At 43.2% G+C, this 23,988-nt stretch overlaps 1 protein-coding gene across 3 annotated transcripts in view; it reads right to left on the bottom strand.

Annotated features, from left to right (window-relative positions):
- The window catches only part of CRY2 (cryptochrome circadian regulator 2), a 113,296-nt gene that overhangs the window by 34,413 nt on the left and 54,895 nt on the right, over positions 1–23,988 (bottom strand). For all 3 annotated transcript variants that reach the window (XM_077461957.1, XM_077461950.1, XM_077461966.1), the window contains 5 exons: positions 21,263–21,447; positions 18,970–19,058; positions 18,487–18,627; positions 11,551–11,862; positions 8,166–8,317 (listed from right to left, as the gene is read on the bottom strand). In XM_077461957.1, coding sequence (XP_077318083.1) covers positions 8,166–8,317; positions 11,551–11,862; positions 18,487–18,627; positions 18,970–19,058; positions 21,263–21,447 — 879 coding nt within the window. The remainder of the gene's footprint in view (positions 1–8,165; positions 8,318–11,550; positions 11,863–18,486; positions 18,628–18,969; positions 19,059–21,262; positions 21,448–23,988) is intronic.

Genomic DNA, 23,988 nt, shown 5'->3' on the forward strand with positions numbered 1-23,988 from the left:
CTGTTTAACCTGCTATAAAAGAAACAGGATATTTTTTTTTCTTAGGGTTACAACCTCTAACTGCAACATAGAAAAAGAGGAATTTGCCTATAAATTCCATATCTTGGCGTACAGTAGAGTACACAGGCAAAGTATTGACAGCAGAACCTGGGATATAGTCTTGTACCTTCAGGTGATTGGACACTGGCAACCTTCGAGGACAGGCCCCCTGGACATCTCCCCTACAACACTACCCCACTCTGTGGCTCCTCAGTTTTATAGCAAGCAATGTCGCGTAACCAAGGAACGGAGGAGAGGATGTCCCATAATGTACTCCAAGATATGGCATTTACAGGCAAGCCAAAATTTCTTTTATCTTAATCATAATGTACAGGACACAGACAAAGTATTCATACACTCTGGGATCTCCCCAAGCAATGAATGAGAAGGATGGGCAACAACTGGGCAAACAGAACTGTGCCAGCAGGCCCAATAACAAGGATAAACGATACTCATCTTCAGAGTGCCGCTGGAAGATCCTTGCAGCCAAAGGATGCATCTGCAGAAGAATGGATATCTGACTGGTAGAACTTGGAAAAAAGTATGAACAGAGGACCAAGTACACAACTGGGCTGCAAGGTGCTAAAATGCCCAGAACACACCAACCGCTCTGGTGTAACGGGCGTGTAAAAAAAGTGCAAGAGGAGATGTGTCCTTGAGTGTAAGCTTGAGCAATCAGATTTCTCATCCATCTTGCAATGGTGGACTTGGAAGCAGGGGTGACCCTTGCGTGGTCCTGAGGACAGGACAAACAGGGAATTAGTCTGCTTGATTGAAGCTGTAGCTTTGAGGTGACTATTGGCTTTAACAATGCCCAGACAACGAAGAGAGGTTTCCTTTGAATGTTGTGGAGCAGAGATGGTAGGACTATGACCTCGTTAGGTGCAAGACTGATGCCAATTTGAGAAGAAAGGATGGTCTTGGGTGTTAGGCAACCTTGTATTTGTAAAAGGATGAGGAACGGCTCCTTACAGGAGAGCCACCAACTCAAAGACATGTCTGACAGCAACCAAAAAGGCTATTCTGCAGGTAACGTCATCTAAGGGAATATCCCTGATGGGTTCAAAGGGGAGTCTCTGCAAGGCACAGAGAACCAAGCTGAGATTACAAGAAAGCACAGGGTGCTGCAATGGAGGATTAATGTGAGATACACTTTGAAGGAAAATCTTTACAATAGAGCGAAGCCAGAGGTCTTTAAAAGAGAATAAAGAAAAAGGCAGAGGCTACATTAAAAAGGTATGCTTAAAACAAAAAAAAAGTAAAAAGGATCTGTGTAAATACCTAATTTTAGTTCACTGCAGTCCAGTCGTGTGCTTCAGAAATCTCTGGCTCCTGTGTCATGGAACGCTCAAGAAGGGGTCTGAATTCCAGGAACTATGACATCACCCATCAGCTTCCATTGTCTCCCCTGCAGCAGTCACGCCATGACACAGGAAAGCAAAATCTGCATCACGTGATCAGAACAGGGTGGATTAGAAAGGTATTTACACAGGTTTTTTTTTTTTTTACAGCACTATTGGAAGCTGAAGATGGTTGGGGAGCAATGGTTTTAAATATTGTTATATGTAGCCTTTGCTTCCACTTCAAGACCTGATTTTAGGAAGGCAAGAAATTGAGGCACAGTGTAATCTCTGGGGCTAAAGCATCTGTGTTCACACCATTCAAAGAAGGATTTCGGGATATGATAGTAGATCAACTTGGAAGCAGCTTTTCTTGCTTTTAGCAAGGTAGGAATATCAAACTCAGTGACCCCTCTATTTACTAAGACCTGGGCTTTAACAGCTGTTCTGTTAAAGACAGAGACCATGCAGCAGGTTGGATAAGAAGGCCTTGAGATAGCAGATCTTGTCTGTTGGGAAGAGGTCAAGGATTGTCTACTAGAAGTAGAACTATGTCTGTGTACCAGGTTCTTCTGGGCTGATTCTATGCAACAAGAATCACCATTTTCCGCCAACAAACTTGCACTGGAGAGAAGGCCTGATCACCACAGGTCTGGGACCCAGAGAAAGGCCAAGCACCAGACGTCCTCCACTTCTGAGTGAGGGTGCCCCTTCATTGGGAAGAGGGCTTCAGGGAAGACTTTCTGAGCTTGTGGCCCAAGTCTTGTGACAAAAGGGAAGGGCTAAACTTCGGGTTGGAAGTTGAAGTCTGCATAAATCAGTTAGGTGCTCTGAGGTTTGAGAAGGTAGAGAGGATTTTGGGATCTTTCGCTGAGAGGGTAAAACCTTCCCTCTGGTGACATCTTTGATGAGTTGGTCAAGTGCCTCTCCTTTTAACAGACAGCTTCAGCTGTCCAGACTTTTTGCCACAAGATTCTGTGCATGTGAATGGAAATTAGAGCCATTCTGGAAATTGGTCTCAGGACAGGTTTGGGGCATCCACACAAAAGAGCAGAGCAGAAGGGAATTCCTCTTTTAATGCACAGTCCTGGAAAACAGGGTTATTCATTGCCCCAGTTAGCTGCAGTTTGACATACTGAAATTGCAGCATTCGCTGGTTGTCAGTCTGGACCTGCAAAAGTAAAGAGCCTTTAAGAGCATCTCAAACTTTCTATCTGCAGAATCTTTGCAGCATAAAGGGTGGGAGGAAGCACCTGAGCACTTTATAAAGGGAAGGAATTGCCAGTAAAATGTGCTACCTGTGGTGTGATGTGCACCTGATCATCACCCGGAGACCCCGCTCCGAGTGGTTGCATTTTAGCGCTAAATTGGAATTAAAAGACAGTAAGGCGGGTTTTTTTTTTTTTTTTACAAGAATTTAAAGATAAAACTATAAAGAATTTGTTTAGGCTAAGAAGGGGTAGAGCTATTTGTATGAGGGAGAGGCCAACCAGGGGGCATGTCCTCAAAAGCTTGCCAGTGTCCAATTACCTGAAGGTACGAGCCTATGTCTCATGGGGTATGAATACTTTTCTATGTCTTATACTGCAAGATAAAGATAATCCTATTTTCTGCCCCACCAGACAGAACAGTGCTGTATGGTAAGGCTGGGTAAATTCCAAGACTGGATGGACAAACACAAATCCTTTGGCTGGTAAAACAGCTTCCTTATATGTATTACGCTATTGTACAGTGAGGGAAAAAAAGTATTCGATCCCCTGCTGATTTTGTACATTTGCCCACTGACAAAGAAATGATCAGTCTATCATTTTAATGGTAGGTTTATTTTAACAGTGAGAGACAGAACAAAAATATCCAGAAAAACACAGTTCAAAAAAGTTATAAATTGATTTGCATTTTAATGGAGTGAAATAAGTATTTGATCCCCTATCAGCAAGATTTCTGGCTCCCTGGTGTCTTCTATACAGGAAATGAGCTGAGATTAGGATCACTCTCTTAAAAGGGGGGTGCTCCTAATCTCAGCTTGTTACCAGTATAAAGGTCACCTGTCCACAGAAGCAATCAGATTCCAATCTCTCCACCATGGCCAAGACCAAAGAGCTGTCCAAGGATGTGTGGGACAAGATTGTAGACCTACACAAGGTTGGAAGGGACTACAAGACCATCACCAAGCAGTTTGGTGAGAGGGTGACAATGTACAGGCCTGTTTGAATTTAGCTAATGAACATCTGAATGATTCCGAGGAGAACTGGGTGAAAGTGTTGTGGTCAGATGAGACCAAAATAGAGTTCTTTGGCATCAAATCAACTCGCCGTGTTTGGAGGAGGAGGAGGAAGAATGCTGTCTATGAACCCAAGAACACCATCCTCACCATCATGGAGGTGGAAACATTATGCTTTGGGGTTGTTTTTCTGCTAAGGGGACAGAACAACTTCACTGCATCAAAAGGGACGATGGACGGGGCCCTGTACTGCCAAATCTTGGGGGAGAACCTCCTTCCCTCAGCCAGGGCATTGAAAATGGGTCATGGACGGGTATTCCAGTATGACAATGACCCAAAACACATGAATGCAATAAAATAGTGGCTCAAGAAGAAGCACATTCTCCAGATCTTAATCCCATAGAAAACATGTGGAGGGAGCTGAAGGTTTGAGTTACCAAATATCAGCCTCAAAACCTTAATGACTTGGAGAGAATCTGCAAATAAGAGTGGAACAAAATCCCTCCTGAGATGTGTGCAAACCTGGTGGCCAACTACAAGAAACGTCTTGACCTCTGTGATTGCCAACAAGAGTTGTGCCACCAAGTACGAAGTCATGTTTTACGAAGGGGTCAAATACTTATTTCACTCATTAAAATGCAAATCAATTTATAACTTTTTTGAAATGTGTTTTTCTGGGTATTTTTGGTGTTCTGTCTCTCACTGTTAAAATAAACCTACCATTAAAATTATAGACTGATCATTTCTTTGTCAATGGGCAAACGTACAAAATCAGCAGGAGATCAAATACTTTTTTTCCCCCTTGTATTTAGCTGGTTACCTGGCGTTCACCTTTAACCTACCATTATGAGGATTAGTTTGGACTGCTTTTGGATTTGCTTGCCAGGAATCACTTTAATTAATAAATAATAGTTTCTTTGAAGGCAAGCACAGCACTATCACATTTAACATGTGAAATACACCTGAACACTTCAAGTCCTATTATGGTGTATAGAGAGTGATGCCCCAGTGCAGTCATACAGGTAAGATCTCAAGGCCCCTTTCACACCGAGGAGGTTTTCAGGCGCTATATCGCTAGAAATAGCGCCTGAAAAAAAGCGGCCCCTTTCACTCCAGTGGAGCGGTGCGCTGGCAGGACGGTGAAAAAAGTCCTGCTAGCCGCATCTTTGGAGAGGTGTATTCACCGCTCCTACCCTTTGAAATCAATGGGGCAGCGCAGATATACTGCCAGCAAAGCGGCGCTTTGCGGGTGGTTTTAACCCTTTTTCGGCTGCTAGCGGGGGTTAAAACCGCCGCTAAAAATAGCGATGCTTTACTGCCGGCGCCCGCACCACCCCAGTGTGAAAGGGGCCTAAGTGACTCCCAACAAGTGAATTCAACCATATTGCAAGTAAAGTTCATTATTATTATTATTATTATGATGAAGGGCAACACTTCAAACATGACACAGTCACCTAAAACTTAGCTTATCACTAGACATGGGTTCCAACATTTTCTGCAAAAAGGCTAAAAACTACATGGCAACAAAACACTAGTTTAGGTTTCATCAGAGAGACTCCCATAGAAAAATACAACATGAAGTTCTGTGGCTGAAAATGTATTGGCAGCAAATTGCTCATCTAACAGCGGCCTTAATCTGGACCCATCACGGGCCGCAATATTAGATTAGGTACTTTAAGCTATTAAGTCTTACCTTATCCTCAGCGTCTGACCACAGTATGACGTCAGCATCCTGGAGATATAATGGCATACCCCATATAGCTTTTGAATACATGGAGCATTCAACTGTGCTTCTGCATTCCTTTATGAGAGCTTGGGTTTTTAACATTATCCAGGATTTCACCAGAAGCAGCGTGACATCACCCCATGCAGGGGTCAAATGAAAATGTACCCACTTCCTTTTCATACAGTTTTTTTTTTTTTTTATAAATTGTAAAGCTGAAATATATGATGGCAGAGGGGGGTTATGTATCCCTAATCTAAACCCCAAGACCTTTTCTATCCTGCACAGAACACACAGTACTAAAGTAAAAACTTCCTTGTAAAAACAGAGGAGCTACAGTATCTCACAAAAGTGAGTACACCCCTCACATTTTTGTAAATATTTTCCTCTATCTTTCCATGTGACAACACCGAAGAAATGACACTTTGCTACAATGTAAAGTAGTGAGTGCACAGCTTGTATAACAGTGTAAATTTGCTGTCCCCTCAAAATAACTCAACACACAGCCATTAATGTCTAAACCGCTGGCAACAAAAGTGAGTACACCCCTAAGTGAATAAGTCCAAATTGGGCCCAAAGTATCAATATTTTGTGTGGCCACCATTATTTTCCAGCACTGCCTTAACCTCTCTTGGGCATGGAGTTCACCAGAGCTTCACAGGTTGCCAATGGAGTCCTTTTCCATCCTCCATGATGACATCACAGAGCTGGTGGATGTTAGAGACCTTGCGCTCCTCCGCCTTCCATTTGAGGATGCCCCACAAAAGCTCAATAAGGTTTAGGTCTGGAGACATGTTATGCCAGTCCATCACCTTTACCTTCAGCTTCTTTATCAAGGCAGAGGCACGGTGCGAACGTGTCGACGTCACCCCAAGTCGTGTTCGTTCTTTGTGGACCAGGAAGGACGGGTTGGTCTTTGCGTTGGCGTGTATCCGGCCGGTGCACGTCTTTGTTTTGAACCTGCTTTTAAAGTCTTTTATGTAAGTGTTTACGTTCGCTTTTAAGAATTAAAGTCATTTGGTTTTACACTATCTGGAGCCTATGTTTTCCCTTATGTGACACCACGTCGAGTTGGGAGTGAGTAACAGCCATAACCCCATCGCGTCGAAGATTCGTGACCATCTGAGGAGGAGGCGCTATCCGGACACCCTTTTGACTGCTACTGCTTGTGGTGACCCTCTGTAACGGGGGGTCGTCTGGATCTGGTAAGGAGCTGATTCATTCATTTCGGTGATGGGATAAGCACACCACATCTTTGGAGAAGATTTTCAATTCGTGTATTTGCAGTTTAGCCGTTTGGAACTTTTCTTTACTGCCGTACCTCATTTGAAGTTTTGTACCACTGGTGTTCATTCACTATATGGACATTTACTTTTTATTTTTATTTTAATTTAATTTTTCAATTTTTGATATATGACTGTATGGACATTACATAGAGTGTTTCTGAACACAGATTTATTATTTTTTCGATAGGTCATTTATGCTTAATAGTGAATATATATGCTTTATATTCTTACCTTTATGGTTTAGGGGTTTATACACAGAGTTTGATACACATATATTGAGCTCGGGGAATTCACATTATTGATATTATTTTTTTGTTTTTTGAATTCAATTGCACTTATCTGTATATGGTTTATACCACGCTTGGAGGTGGTCTTTTGAGACACTAGATACTAAAACTCACAGTGCGGGTCTGGCACTTTCATATACCCTAATCATATTGGGTATTTTGTGGCTAGCGCAGTTCTTTTTCTTTCTACATCTTTATGTAGAGCAACAATTATTTTTTTCCGATCCTCAGAGTTCTTTGCCATGAGGTGCCATGCTGAACCTCCACTGATCAGTATGAGCGAGTGAGAGCGATAACACCGAATTTAACACACCTGCTCCCCATTTACACCTGAGACCTTGTAACACTAATGAGTCACATGACACCGAGGTGGGAAAATGGCTAATTGGGCCCAATTTTCACTTTTGTTGCTAGCGGTTTAGACATTAATGTGCTGTGTGTTGAGTTATTTAGAGGGGACAGAAAATTTACACTGTTATGCAAGCTGTGCACTCACTACTTTACATTGTAGCAAAGTGTCATTTCTTCAGTGTTGTCACATAAAAATATAGAATAAAATATTTACAAGCATGTGAAGGGTGTACTCACTTCTGTGAGATACTGTATATAAGGGCCGACACTGGTAAGTAATATAAGAGATCTGAATAAAACTTGGGCACTTCTTACTAATGCATGCTGAAATCTCATTATTCAAGTACCGTTCCCTTTTCGGATTAGAGATGGGAAAGGTACTAGCATGGCATGCACACCACACCTATTCATGTGAAGTCCCAATAGTGTGTGGCAACTAAAGACTTATTGATCTGATCTGTCTATCATGCTCCGTAAATGATCTGTCTGATATGACCACCTTAGGAGGTCCAAAGCAGGAAAAAAGGAATGTAGACCCAAAACAATTACGGCAAGAATGCCAACGTGCTCAAACAAAATTCCCCTTTATCATATGATAGGGCAGTGGGGGGGGGTGTACAAACAAGTGGACATGCAGTACAGATTTAGGTCTGCTTCAATGTGACCCCAACTGCTAAATGCATACTTTAATCTGAACTTTAATACCATCATGGTTATAAACTCATTTTATTTTCACTGGGATAGACGCCATCATGGTGGTACTGATGTCAAAAAATGTTGTGCAATAAAATTCTGTTGCCCATTTACCATGTGTCAAATACAGGCACAGAAAAACCTACTCCAAAATGAAGCAATACACTCCCTTGGAAACATAAGCACAATAATTTAGTCCTTACAAATAGTTGTGTCACCACACACCTGACATAGTCCCCGCTGGGATCCGTCCGTCTTCCGAAGCCCACAGGGCAGTAACAGTGGAAGAACTGCTGGAAGAATGCGCTGCACGACAGCCACATCCAACTTCCTGCGTTTACGCTGAAATCCGCATCCAGCAGAAGTTCATCAAACACCTGCAGAAAGAGACACAGACTAATGAACAGAATTATAGAGGAATTGGCAGTCAGCAGCTCGGTCTAAACACTGACCCTCCCTGCAAAATGCTGCAGTTTGGCAAATCGCAGGCATCCTAGGAGTCAATAATCCAAAGGATTGCAAAAGAAAGGCAATGCTTTTCATCTCTCAGTACCTTCTATTATTACTAATTAAAGTGTTACTAAACCCACAACAGTAAAATCTGTCTGTATTAGGGGTGGATCCAGAGTCTTGTCTTGGGAGGGGCACTGCCAGAAAATAAAAAAAATTGAGGGGAATTTAATCGGGGAAATGGCTGGTGTTGGGGCGTCAATCATCCTGGCACCATGCTTGTTATGGTGTCAGGATGATTGAAACGCATTTGTTCTTATATTACATTGTTATATAAAATGAAATAGTTAAACTCACAATATTGCAGAATCAGTGGGAGCCCTGAGTGTGTCACTAGCCACCGTCGCCTGCCACAAGTTACGGATTGTCACAAGTTGCGGATTGTCACTTGCCACAAGTTGCAGATTGTCACTTGCCACAAGTTGCAGATTGTCACTTGCCACAAGTTGCAGATTGTCACTTGCCACAAGTTGCAGATTGTCACTTGCCACAAGTTGCAGATTGTCACTTGCCACAAGTTGCAGATTGTCACTTGCCACAAGTTGCAGATTGTCACTTGCCACAAGTTGCAGATTGTCACTTGCCACAAGTTGCAGATTGCCACAAGTTGCAGATTGTCACAAGTTGCAGATTGTCACTTGCCACGTCACCTGCCACAAGTAGCGGATTAGGGGTGCAACGGATCAAAAAAACTCACGGATTGGATCATTCCTCGGATCAGAGTCACGGATTGGATCATTTTTCGGATCAGCAAATAATTGAATTTGCAAAAACCTGTAAAAATTCCACCACCATATAGTGCCCACTGTAATATCCAAGTCATCTCCCCCACTGTAATATTGGCTGATTATGGCTGGGTGTGGCAGAGTATGGCTGGGTATTGCAGAGTATGTCTGGGTATGGCAGAGTATTGGCAGAATATTGGCTGGGTATGGCAGAGTATTGGCACACAGCGCTGCTGCCATCCAATCTCTCCCCTCCACTGTAAAGATCAGTACAGAGAGGGGAGAGAGGAACCGGCGTCATGACATGATTTGACGGAGCAATCACATTTAAACAGCTGCCGGGTGTACAAAGATGGCCGCCGCTCCGGAGCTAGGCCGAAGCCGCATCCTTTCCTAAGGCTGAGGCCGCGGAGCACTCTGCGGATCACAGTGTGCGCCGATCCGAACAAGGTGACCCGTTCGGATCACAGATCGGTGACGATCCGTTGCATCCCTATTGCGGATTGTCACTTGCCACGTCACCTGCCAGAGGTTGCAGATTGTCACAAGTTGCAGATTGTCACAAGTTGCAGATTGTCACAAGTTGCAGATTGTCACTTGCCACTTCAACTACCACACATTGAGGATTGTCATTTGCCACACGGTGTGGACTGTCACTTCCTGTGTCCCAGAGTGAATGCCTGTACAGTGAGGGAGGACCTGCAGGGATGCAGGGCGGGCGCTGGGTAGTAAGAGATATCATCCCTCTGCTCCCCCGCCCGCCGATTGGCCAGCCGCCCACTCACCTGCCCACTGGCCCGCCCGTTCACTCACCCGCAACAAAATTTCTCGTCAATTGCCCTGTTGCGCGTCCCCCCTCCCCCGGTCTATATATGCATACATATATAAGTAAAGCATTCTTGTTAGACTCACAGTGGAACTTAAGGGGTTAATCCTCTGCATTGTGTAAAAAAGGCTGTTTTATCCTGTATGCACAGATCCTCCCCCTCCTGCACTGTCTATCTAGGAAAAAACAGCTAAAGCAGGCAGAGTAGCCAACCTGCACATGCTCAGTTGTGTCTTTTATGCTGGAGAGAATAATTACTTGTTCTCAGCGCTAGCCAGGTCACATGATTTTGGCATCACACATGCGGGTGTGTATACAGACTGTAGTGGAAATCTCCTCCTTCCTGAATTCTCAGCACTGGAGAAACTGCAGTTTATCACTGAGCGTGGTATACAGATCAGCCAAAAAGGTATATAGTGGCAGTATTTTAATGTAAAAAGAAGATTTATAAGCTGTGGGCATTGTGGGGGGGGGGGGGGGGTGAATTATTTTCATATTACTGGATTTAGTAACACTTTAACAAAGAGATAATAAAGACAAAACAAATGCAAGGCACGTCAAGATTCCTATTCCTTTTTCAAAGTATAAGGTGTATATAAGCACTAAGAAGGTGTGTGTGCATTATATATTCTTTAGTCCCTACACACTTGCAGTCATAGAGTGACAATGCAGCTCCTCCATAAATATATCATTTTAGCAACTAAGTGTTGTCACCGGGTTTCAGAAGTGTGCTGCTGGCAGATCTCCACATAAAAACAAAGGGGGCAGAAAAGCTTGAAAAAGAAAAGCAAGGGCTGGTAGGCTGCAATATATTACATTTTTGCTCTTGGGTTTAAATGTGACAAGTACAGCTTTTGATAAAAAAATAAAAATGATAAATGCACTTTTGCAGGTACAAAATGTGCATTTTTTTTTTTTTTATCTAAGGAGCTTGAACAGAATTGCACCCATGATCAACTGACTGTCAGCATAGCAGTCTGCCCATACTTTTGATAAGGGCAGGCAGTTATCCGAGAGCAGAAAGATCAATGGACTACGAAAGTGCTCACCAGCACCCTCTCAGTTCAAGTGACATTCCTCCCTTTCCCGAAACTAAAATTCCGCTGTCACTAACTACAAGCAAGCCGGCACCTGTAATGTCTCTTCTGCGATAATATACACCTACCTGCCTGCTTATGGTCTTCTCCTTCATGTAAATTGAGCTGTCCAAGCTCAGTTCAAGCCATGCACAGGATTTCCATCATCCTGTGCTGGCCAATGAAGATAGATGAAGACCAGAGCTGGCGAGGCACAGGGACTGTTGAAGGAAAAGTTAGTTTATAGCTGCGCTTCAAGCTTTTGCCTGGGTCTAACCAGATAGGTCGGCTTATTTCAGAGATCAGGTGAGGTCGGACAGTTTCCTCCATGTTAAATGTCAGACAACAATGCACATGGCTTCAGATGATCTCTCAGCCACTGACTAATTCTGAGGATTTGGACCCAGGCAAGCCCAGTTTTGACTGGTGCTGCAAGTTGCTGATTATTATTCTAAAAACAGCATCTATCTCACCTTAACCCCGCACTCCCAGCTATTCCACAGGTCACCTCGGGTCAAGAAACAGGCAACGGCATGCCTCGCCAGGTGGTGTATCCAGCCCTCCTGCCTTAACTGCGTCATGATGGCATCAATCCAGGGGAAGCCAGTCTTTCCTTCTGTCCACTTTGCCAGTGCCTCAGGGTTCTTGTCCCATGGGATCTGTACACAGATTGGATTCCCTTCCATTTGGTCAAACTTGGGGTTGTTGGTAGCTGCCGTATAGAAAAACTCTCTCCATAAGAGCTGACCGAAGAGGGAGAGAGGTGGGGGGCTATTTTTCTTCACCTGTTATGGAAAAAAAATTAAATAAAAAAATAAAACCACCACCACATGAATTTCCGCCTTTGTTATTGGCATAATTTCATCCTTTTTTTATTGGACTACATATCCCATGATCCCTGACCACTGTTTCCTGCTCTTGGCAGGAATCGCAAGTGAAACGGTATGTTGATCTTCTGTGCATTCCAATGCAACAACAGTAGCAAAAAAACAGAAGCCAGGTAAAAATGATGGAAAATAGAATAATCCTACCCACCAGACTAATTACACGGACATGTAGAAAACATTATATACATTATAGGTTAAATAGTCATTTATAAGAAATTTAGAGGTACTTTGTATAATACTAAATTATGATAGCTTACAGAAGAGAGAGAGAGAGAGAGAGAGAGAGAATCTGTAAGATATCATAATTTAGTATTATACAAAATACCTCTAAGTTTTTTTTTTATAAATCAACGACTATTAACCTATATTACACACACACACATAAAACAATATATATATATATATATATATATATATATATATATATATATATATATATATATATACACACACACAGTGCCTTGCGAAAGTATTCGGCCCCCTTGAACTTTTCAACCTTTTGCCACATTTCAGGCTTCAAACATAAAGATATAAAATTTTTATTTTTTGTGAAGAATCACCAACAAGTGGGACACAATTGTGAAGTGGAACGAAATCTATTGGATTTTTGAAACTTTTTTAACTAATAAAAAAAATGAAAAGTGGGACGTGCAAAATTATTCGGCCCCCTTGCGTTAATACTTTGTAGAGCCACCTTTTGCTGCGATTACAGCTGCAAGTCGCTTGGGGCATGTCTCTATCAGTTTTGCACATCGAGAGACTGAAATTCTTGCCCATTCTTCCTTGCAAAACAGCTCGAGCTCAGTGAGGTTGGATGGAGAGCGTTTGTGAACAGCAGTTTTCAGCTCTTTCCACAGATTCTCGATTGGATTCAGGTCTGGACTTTGACTTGGCCATTCTAACACCTGGATACGTTTATTTGTGAACCATTCCTTTGTAGATTTTGCTGTATGTTTGGGATCATTGTTTTGTTGGAAGATAAATCTCCGTACCAGTTTCAGGTCTTTTGCAGACTCCAACAGGTTTTCATCCAGAATGGTCCTGTATTTGGCTGCATCCATCTTCCCCTCAATTTTAAACATCTTCCCTGTCCCTGCTGAAGAAAAGCAGGCCCAAACCATGATGCTGCCACCACCATGTTTGACAGTGGGGATGGTGTGTTGAGGGTGATGAGCTGTGTTGCTTTTACGCCAAACATATCGTTTTGTATTGTGGGCAAAAAGTTCGATTTTGGTTTCATCTGACCAGAGCACCTTCTTCCACATGTTTGGTGTGTCTCCCAGGTGGCTTGTGGCAAACTTTAGACGAGACTTTTTACGGATATCTTTGAGAAATGGCTTTCTTCTTGCCACTCTTCCATAAAGGCCAGATTTGTGCAGTGTACGAGTTCATCCAGAGTGATCATGGGCCTCTTGGCGGCATATCTGATCAGTCTTCTCCTTGTCTGAGCTGAAAGTTTAGAGGGATGGCCAGGTCTTGGTAGATTTGCAGTGGTCTGATACTCCTTCCATTTCAAAATGATCGCTTGCACAGTGCTCCTTGGGATGTTTAAAGCTTGGGAAATCTTTTTGTATCCAAATCCGGCTTTAAACTTCTCCACAACAGTATTATGGACCTGCCTGGTGTGTTCCTTGGTCTTCATGATGCTCTCTGCGCTTTCAACAGAACCCTGAGACTATCACAGAGCAGGTGCATTTATACAGAGACTTGATTACACACAGGTGGATTCTATTTATCACCATCAGTCATTTAGGACAACATTGGATCATTCAGAGATCCTCGCTGAACTTCTGGAGTGAGTTTACTGCACTGAAAGTAAAGGGGCCGAATAATTTTGCACGCACCACTTTTCAGTTTTTTATTTGCTAAAAAAGTTTAAAATATCCAATAGATTTCGTTCCACTTCACAATTGTGTCCCACTTGTTGGTGATTCTTCACAAAAAATTAAAATTTTATATCTTTATGTTTGAAGCCTGAAATGTGGCAAAAGGTTGAAAAGTTCAAGGGGGCCGAATACTTTCGCAAGGCACTGCATTTATTATAATATTATATATATATATATATATATATATATATATATATATATATATATATATATATATATATATATATATATATATATATATATAATTTTTTAAAGCTCAACTGTCATCTCTGTCCGGCAGCGGCTCCTTCTCTGACCCGCTGTTGAAGTGACACAACAAGGTGAGGGACATGGCGGCAGCAGGGGGTAAGTGGATGCCCGCTAACAGGACCTGCCATGATGGATATCAAATGACAGGTGCTCTTTACATGTAAGGACACATTCTTGCTGGTAGTTAGAATCTTTAATATTTGCAAACAAAATTAAGGTTTCCCATTTAGAGTAATAAGCTGTCAGGTTAATAAAACAGTGATATCAGAACCGATTCAATCATACAGTTTGTAGTGTACATAGATTTGCAAAACAATGGGATAAAGGAATATTCCTGAACTTTTTTTTATCTCTTGGTTACTGTGAAGTTGTGTGAATGCATCAATGCAGTGCATGTTATCTCAGGTTACAGAGCTTGGATTCATTGAAAGAGTTTACCAAAAATGTAAATATTGCAGAATGCAGCCTCATGCTACATAACTAAACTCCATTTCATGCTAAATAAATTAAATTAATTATTGAATTATTATTAAATCCGATTTTTTATTAAATCATTGTTTTTTATCCACCCTGATATAGATCTATAAATAAATAAGATAGACTAGTTAATTTCAACCATGGCTTGGACAGAGTGCCTGGGAAGAGAGGACTGTCACTTACAGGAATTTCAAATTAAATTACGGACTCCAGTAGAATTGAATGATGCTGTATTTATCTATTTTAACATCTGTAATACATCTTTAAAGTGACTGTAAAGTCTCTTTTTTCCCTTAAAAATAACACTTTATACACTTACCTGCTCTGTGCAGTTGATTTTGCACAGAGGAGCCCAGATCCTCCTCTTCTCGGGTCCCTCTTTGGCACTCCCGACTCCTCCCTCCTGTTAAGTGCCCCCACAGAAAGCAGCTTGCTATAGGGGCACACGAGCCAAGTCACAGCTCCCTGTGTCCATTCAGACACGGAGCCGTGGCCTGCCTCCTTTCTCTCCCGATTGGCAGGCTGACTTTGGCTCCTGCTGCTGTCAATGGTGCCACAATGCTGTCTCGGCCAATGAGGAGGGAATTCCCGGCTAAACCGAGTGTCTGGTGCAACATTGCTGGAAAGAGATGGGGCTCAGGTAAGTATTTGGGGGGCTGAGAGAGGCTGCTGCACACAGAAGGCTTTTTATATCTTAATGCACAGAATGCATTAAGATTAACCACTTGCTTACTGGGCACTTAAACCCCCCTCAGCCCTCAGTCCCAGACCAATTTTCAGCTTTCAGCGCTGATGCACTTTGAATGACAATTGCGCGGGCATACAACACTGTACCCAAATGAAATTTTTATAATTTTTTTCCCACAAATAGAGCTTTCTTTTGGTGGTATTTAATTACAGCTGGGAGTTTTATTTTTTGCTAAACAAACAAAAAAAAAAAAAATCATGTTTAATAGTTTGTTATAAAATTTTGCAAACAGGTCATTTTTCTCCTTCATTGAAGTGCGCTGATGAGGCGGCACTGATAGGCTGCACTGGTGGGCACTGATGGGCTGCATTGGTGGGCACTGATGGGCTGCATTGGTGGGCACTGATGGGCATAGTTAAGGCGGCACTAATAGGCACAGATAAGGCGGCACCGATGGGCACAGATAAGGCGGCACTGATGGGCAAAGATGGGCACAGATAAGGTGGCATGGATGGGTGGCACAGATGGGTGGCACGGATGGGCACTGATAGGTACCACTGATAGATGGGACTGATGGGCACTGATAGGTGGCACTGCTGGGCACTGGTAGATGACACTGATGGGCACGGATATGTGGCACTGGGGTGCAGCACCTTTGTTGAGGCAGATTGTGGGCACTGCTGGGTGGCACTGTGGGCACTGCTGGGTGGCACTGCTGGGTGGCAATGTGGGCACTGCTGGGTGGCAATGTGGGCACTGCTGGGTGGCACTGACGGGGGGCACTTACTTTTTTTTAATGTGGCACTGGCACGGGGCAGGTGGGCACTAGCAGGGCTGGCCATGATCGGGACTGATGTCCCGATCACGGCCGCCAGTGATCGGCTTTTTTTTTTTCTCCTCGCGCTGACAGTGCGAGGAGGAATAATGGCCGATTACCGGCTCCGTTATATCACATGATCAGCTGTCATTGGCTGACAGCTGATCACGTGATAAGGGGTCGGGATCGACCCCTTGCACGGATCGGTGATCAGGCGAGTCTCGTAGACTCGCCGATCACAGAGCGCGCAGGGCGCTCGTGCACGGGACTACGTCTATTGACGTTGTCCCGGAAAAGGAGATCCGCGCTGTAGCCGTCATTTGGCTATAGCGCGGATCTCAAGTGGTTAAAAAAAAAAAACTTCTGCCTTTACAACCACTTTAAACCAAACTAAGTAAATTTACTTAATAATTATACAAATTTTGAGTGGTTTGAATTATTGGACTACATCCAATTATCTGAAAGGTTCAATAAAGGAACCTGTTAAATAAGAAAGATAAAGAGTAACCCTTTATTACAATAGGGGTGGCGAGGGAAGCAGTATTTATGCGGCTTATTATTAGAACAAAATGTATGACTCGAGGGGCAGAAATGACAGTGAAAGTGCTAGTAAAATTCAAGATCAAGAGTGGATATTGTTGCATGGGTTGAGAAATACCCATTCTAGGTTATATCGCTGACTATTCCTTATGCCGCGTACACACGGGCGGACTGTATGGCCTACTTAGTCCGTCAAAACACATTTCAGCGGACAGTCCGCTCGTGTGTGGGCTTCAGCGGACTTTCAGCGTGCAGTCTGGCGTACTAAGTATTTCGGATTTTTCGAAATTCTGTCCGTCATACTTTGGTTTCAGCGGACAATCCGCTCGTCAGTAGGCTAGTTTGACGGACTAAGAATGGCGCATGCTCAGAAAGGATTTACACGGTGGAAGGTTGCATTGCTCTGTATTGGACTTCCTATTTCTAGTCCCGTTGTACGTGCTGTACACGTCATCGCGCAAGCTTTCGACGAACTGTTTGTGCATCCGTGTGTGGTCAAGTCCGTTCATTCGAAAGTATGACGGACTGTCCGTCGGATTGTATGACGGACTAAGTAGGCCATACAGTCCGCCCGTGTGTACGCGGCTTAAGAGGTTTTCTACACTGTGATTTTACATTGTATTTTTGATTATATATTGGTTCATGAGAGTTCTCTATTTTAAAAATAAATAAATCAGTAAAATACTTGCAAAAAAAAAAAAAAAAAAAAAAAAGTCTCATAATCTCAGTCCCGCCCCTACACAAATTAAGCAATGCCTACTAACCAATAACTTGTACAGGTATTTCATAGTTATAGTTAGCAAGGTTGACACCAGTTCATTCAGTTCAACCTGAGTGAGTGTCTACAATTGTCCCTATCCCTGTACATTGCACACTCACATCAGTCCCTACCCTCAAGGAGCCCACGATCCAAGGTCCCCATTCATATACTAGGGCCAATTTTGGACAGAAGCCAATTAACCTACCTGCGTGTCTTTGGATTGTGGGAGGAAACCGGAGTACCCGGAGGAAACCCACGCAGGCACAGGGAGAACATGCAAACTCCAGGCAATTAGTGTCGTGGTTGGGATTCGAACCAGTGACCCTTCTTACTGCTAGATGAGAGTGCTGCCCAGAATATACTGTACATTAGAGGATAGGGAAAGGATGGCAAGCATTGCTTTTTGCACTAATTTAAGAATGCTAGCTCTCAGGAAACTCTGCTGTGTGTACACCAACTGTGATGGGGTTGGGTTGTAGAGGACTTTGTTGTCACACTGATTTTCTAAGATGTTTAATGACAGACAATATACATATATCTGCTTTACCATACAGTGCAGCTGCAGTATCTTGTGTCTTATTGTATTATTGTATAATCCTATTCACCCCCGTGAAATATGTGCATTGCTAGAAAATGCACAAAACATGCAGCAAGCAGAATAGGAAGGAGTGCAGAATCTTTAAATAAATTAAAGTGGTTGCAAAGGGTCAAGGTTTTTTTACCTTCTGTGCATGAAGGTAAAAAAAAAAAAAAAAAAAACACCTTCTCTGACTTGGCTCAGGTGCCCCCATAGAGAGCTGCTTGCTGTAGGGGCACTCGAAAGGAGGGAGGGTACAGGAACAGCGAAGAGGGACCCGAGAAGAGGAGGATCGGGGCTGCTCTGTGCAAAACCAACTGCACAGAGCAGGTAAGTATAACATGTTTGTTATTTTTAAAAAAACTAGGACTTTAAAATCACTTTAAAAACAGTAAAACATTTGGCAATGGAAGCACTAAGTACAGAGTCCACCTCACCTACAGCTTTTTTTTTTAGCAAAAGCCTGACTTGACAAACTGTGACCAGGGAAACAATTTATTGAAGACATCATCTGACAGTTTGACTTACCTTCTGATAGAGTTCCCGTAACCGATAGTAAAAGAGTCGGCAGGAAAGACAGCCGAAGCGCAGGTAAGGGCTGAGACCCGTAGGGCTTGCCAGTAAAGAGTTGGCATTCATCCTGGGTCTTTCATAATGGGCCACCCAAGCCTGCAACAGACACAGATAATTTAAGTACTCAAACAAATAACACCAAATGACACCAGAAAAGAAAGCTCCCCTATCCAGAGAGGGACACATGCCAAGTCAAAATGGATGGTAGCCAATCACCATATCACAATATTTCTATAGGAAAATTTAGCATTGAAAAAGCAACGTAGCCAAACACAGAGAATACACAAACCATATGCAACAAATGGGACCCTGGCAAGAGTTGTAGGAACTAAACCCAGCACACCAGGGCTAACCACTAGGTCACCATGGACATTCAACAGTCGGCCAGCTGATGTGTAAGGGATAAAAAGCACACAAAATTCATCCTATCACACGCACCTTTCGCTCCAAGTGTCTGTCAAGGCGGGCCAAGGCTTCCGTTTCACCTCCGGGCCACATTGCTGCTCCTGGATTGTCCCGCGGGAAACCTGAGACAACATAGACAAAGATTTATAATACTGATATTAACCTTTGTATAGTTCATCGTACAAGTCTCTCGTTGAGAGAGCTCGGGTTTCCGGGTTGTGTCGTATGGTGAACTAAAACACAACAACTCAGGCCACATGATTAGAATATGTAACAATATTTCTAAAGGACCTCTATCGCCATTTTCATTTCTGCTACTGTAGAAGGCAAAGTCTAGGTTCACACAGCGGCAGTCCCTACCACCACTCTGAAAAGCGCCCAGGTGAAAGTGCGGTTGATCCGCCCATTTTTACCACGTGTAATTAGGCCTAAAAGCATTACAAATCCAACTTTAAAGGGCACTCATGAATATTCTCATATTTTGCTTTTTTGTACTTCATAGCTTTTCACATCTTAGTATGAGTAGGACGTTATATTGATCACCATGCACCTCTGTCCAGGAGTTGTGATTGCTGGCTGTGTAGTAGAAGGAAATGAATTATTGCATCACAAACCTGGCACATGGGGCAAATGATCTGATCTGGTACCAGTCTGGTCCTAGACCACAGAATCCTCCCCTGAACCCGATGAATTCAGGTGAGTCATTTTCCATAGTTCTATAGCAGACTGCAGTGCGTTATGGAGTACATAGATCTCTATACACCTCTCCCTGCCCCTAGAGAAACTTACAGTCTAAATGGCTCTTACCAATCATACAAGCAGAGAAACAGTAAAGCCAATCTAGGAATCAAACACATCCTCAATGACAACACATATTCATATATCTGGAACATGGCAGCCAGGAACAAAAATAAAAGTAAACAATGCCTGGCACAGCCAAAAGCAAGGCAGTATAGTAGGGGTCCAAGCTGCATCCTAGTATCAGACATTAACCAGAGTAGTTGCGATTTTACTCCCCTGGTCATGTGATGATGCCTGGGCCTAGTGATTGGCTGCTAGACCTCGGCCCTCCAGCTGTAGTGAAACTACAAATCCCATCATGCCTCTGCCTCTAGGAGTCATGCCTGTGTTTATTAGAGTCTTGCAATGTCTCGTGGGACTTGTTTCAAAACAGCTGAAGGGTCGAGGTTGCCTACCCCTGGTGTATACGGACAGCGGAGTCCATATACACTCACTGGTCCATAGAGCGAGCTCAGTCCATGCCCGCTCTGCATAAACTGAGAAGACACGGACCTGTCATCTGTCGGATCTGCAGGAGTCAGCAGGGAGTCAGCAGACAGATCCCCTGCTGATCATAATGGAGTTTGCCTTGTGCCCTGTGTGAAAGGGGCTCTAATGGGCAAGCTTACCACCTAATGTCCACAGGACTGTTTAGACCAGCCTTTTTCAACCGGGTGCCTTCAGGTCTCATCAGGGGTGCCTTGGCAAAATGCCTAAAAATTGCCCAAAATTGTACACAAGCAAGAGGTTTGATTATGCCTGCCTTTTAGTTACACAAAGCCAAAATGTTTTCATTGTGCACCATTACAACCTTCCAGCTGCCAGTGTCCTAACAACCAATGAGGTCAATGGTTGATAAGGAGGATGTCAGGCCCCTGCACAGTTTGTCCCTCCCCTGCCCTTCTCCATCAGCACTGGGGTCACATTAGCTGAGTAAGAGAAACTGAGGGAAAAGAAAAGAATACTAGTCAGTACCAGTGTACAAACGTATATTTGCTTTGGAAGAATAAATCACCTCCAACGTTGGGATCCTAAGTGTGTGAATGTTGCTGCAATATGCAAAACTATTAGGGCACTTTCACACTGATGCATTGATGATACGGTAGTTTTAGCGGTGCTTTTCGGCTGCTAGTGGGGCGCTTCTAACCCCCGCTAGCGGCCAAAAAAGGGTTAAAAGCGATGCTTTGCCAGCGCTTCTGTGGCGCTTTAGGAGCAGTGTTTACACTGATTCTGCTTGCAGGACTTTTTTTAAGCGTCCTGCCAGCGCACCGCTCCAGTGTGAAATCACTCAGGCTTGCACACTGGAGTAAAAGGAGAGACACTTTACATGCGCTTTGCATGCGCTATTTTTAGCGATATAGCGCCTGTAAAGGGTCTCAGGGTGAAAGTAGCTTTAGAATAGTTTTTTTTTTTTTTAACTATTATGCCTCAAGACTGAATTATTTTAAAGGGCACCTTGCCTGAAATACTTTGAGAAACAATGGTTTAGACTAGGGCATTTACCAGTAACACAATAAAAAAAAAAATAAAAAAAAAAAAGTCTTACCGAGTTCCTCCAGAGACGGCACACCATAGGTGTCATCGTGTGTGCTTTTAATCTCTGCTCGGCACTTTTCCATCTGCTGACGTGTGATGCTGGGTACAGGTCGGCGAGGAAGCTCCATTCGGCTGACAATAGCCTGAAATCTCTTGTAGGTGAGCGGGGGGCTGTTACCATTCATCTCAATGATTCTGTATAGAAAAGAAAAAGGGTATGGAGTCAAGATACAGTAATTTGAGATATACAGGTATTTACTGAAAACTGGGAGCAAAGAAGGGGTAACGCTGGTCTCCGCAGTCTATGGTCCCCTTCACATGGGTTTCCAGTGGCAAGAGTCAGCACGTCAAATGACAGGTGACCTTGTGAATAGCAATGACCGATGTTATCAGGTAGTCGCACACCAGTTACCTGCGAATAGGTCTGGGTGTCTGAGCCCGGACGCAGTCAGATGCATACAGGAGGGTGAAGTAAACATAAAATGGGAGGTTTGGATGTGACTATTATAGTGCTGGTTGTCCTCACAGGTGGAGGAATATGCAAACTACTACAGTGACTTGCGAAAGTATTCGCCCCCCTTGAATTTTTCAAACTTTTGCCACATTTCAGGCTTCAAACAAAGATATGAAATTTAATTTTTTGGGGAAGAATCACCAGCAAGTGGGACACAATTGTGAAGTGGAACGAAATCTATTGGATAATTTAAACTTTTTTAGCAAATAAAAAACTGAAAAGTGGTGCGTGCAAAATTATTCGGCCCCTTTACTTTCAGTGCAGCAAACTCACTCCAGAAGTTCAGCGAGGATCTCTGAATGATCCAATGTTGTCCTAAATGACTGATGGTGATAAATAGAATCCACCTGTGTGTAATCAAGTCTCTGTATAAATGCACATGCTCTGTGATAGTCTCAGGGTTCTGTTGAAAGCGCAGAGAGCATCATGAAGACCAAGGAACACACCATGCAGGTCCGTAATACTGTTGTGGAGAAGTTTAAAGCCGGATTTGGATACAAAAAGATTTCCCAAGCTTTAAACATCCCAAGGAGCACTGTGCAAGCGATCATTTTGAAATGGAAGGAGTATCAGACCACTGCAAATCTACCAAGACCTGGCCGTCCCTCTAAACTTTCAGCTCAGACAAGGAGAAGACTGATCAGAGATGCCGCCAAGAGGCCCATGATCACTCTGGATGAACTGCAGAGAAATACAGCTGAGGTGGGAGAGTCTGTCCATAGGACAACAATCAGTCGTACACTGCACAAATCTGGCCTTTATGGAAGAGTGGCAAGAAGAAAGCCATTTCTCAAAGATATCCATAAAAAGTCTCGTCTAAAGTTTGCCACAAGCCACCTGGGAGACACACCAAACATGTGGAAGAAGGTGCTCTGGTCAGATGAAACCAAAATCAAACTTTTTGCCCACAATGCAAAACGATATGTTTGGCGTAAAAGCAACACAGCTCATCACCCTCAACACACCATCCCCACTGTCAAACATGGTTTGGGCCTGCCTTTCTTTAGCAGGGACAGGGAAGATGGTTAAAATTGAGGGGAAGATGGATGCAGCCAAATACAGGACCATTCTGGATGAAAACCTGTTGGAGTCTGCAAAAGACCTGAAACTGGGACGGAGATTTATCTTCCAACAAGACAATGATCCCAAACATACAGCAAAATCTACAAAGGAATGGTTCACAAATAAATGTATCCAGGTGTTAAAATGGCCAAGTCAAAGTCCAGACCTGAATCCAATCGATAATCTGTGGAAAGAGCTGAAAACTGCTGTTCACAAACGCTCTCCATCCAACCTCACTGAGCTCGAGCTGTTTTGCAAGGAAGAATGGGCAAGAATTTCAGTCTCTCGATGTGCAAAACTGATAGAGACATACCCCAAGCGACTTGCAGCTGTAATCGCAGCAAAAGGTGGCTCTACAAAGTATTAACGCAAGGGGGCCCGAATAATTTTGCACGCCCCACTTTTCATTTTTTTATTAGTTAAAAAAAGTTTAGAAAATCCAATAGATTTCGTTCCACTTCACAATTGTGTCCCACTTGTTGGTGATTCTTCACAAAAAATAAAAAATGTATATCTTTATGTTTGAAGCCTGAAATGTGGCAAAAGGTTGAAAAGTTCAAGGGGGCCGAATACTTTCGCAAGGCACTGTAGAGTTTGTACAAATGTAATGTTGGTCAGTGTGTAAAAGATAAAATAACCCACTGGGTGCACCTTACAACAATGCCCCGTCCAAAAGGGTTTTCACTACATCCACAAAAAGTAACTATATAACATCAGTATAGTTTTCTCCCATAGGGACACTATAGGGTCCTCACTGTGATCTTTAAACTAGTATAAAGTAAAACTTTGGTTTGAGAGAATTTTGCAAGAAAAGCAACATTTTTAAATACATTTTGACATAAACAAGTAATGTGCTGATATACAAGTAGCGTCATGTCACAACTGAGTATAAAAGAGAAGAAGGAGAGGCGCCGCTAAGTGTAGCGATATGGTTACATTTAATGAAGGTACAACATTTAGCAACTCACATGGTTGATGATTAAAACAGGCACATCTAAGTATGCAGGCATCCGGGGTATAGCTGTCCACATAGACCATTCTCTGAACCATCTACGCCATCCCTTCCACGCTGCGCTCCAAGCTTCGCTTTAAAATCACTCTACTGCAGGGTAGTCTTCCCGGTCACGATTGCAGACTGACAACGGTGTGAGCCACGAACA

This window comes from Lithobates pipiens, unplaced genomic scaffold (genome assembly GCF_037356315.1).
Source record: "Lithobates pipiens isolate NorthernLeopardFrog02 unplaced genomic scaffold, aLitPip1_a1.2 Scaffold_10, whole genome shotgun sequence".
In the NCBI taxonomy this organism is placed as follows: domain Eukaryota; kingdom Metazoa; phylum Chordata; class Amphibia; order Anura; family Ranidae; genus Lithobates; species Lithobates pipiens.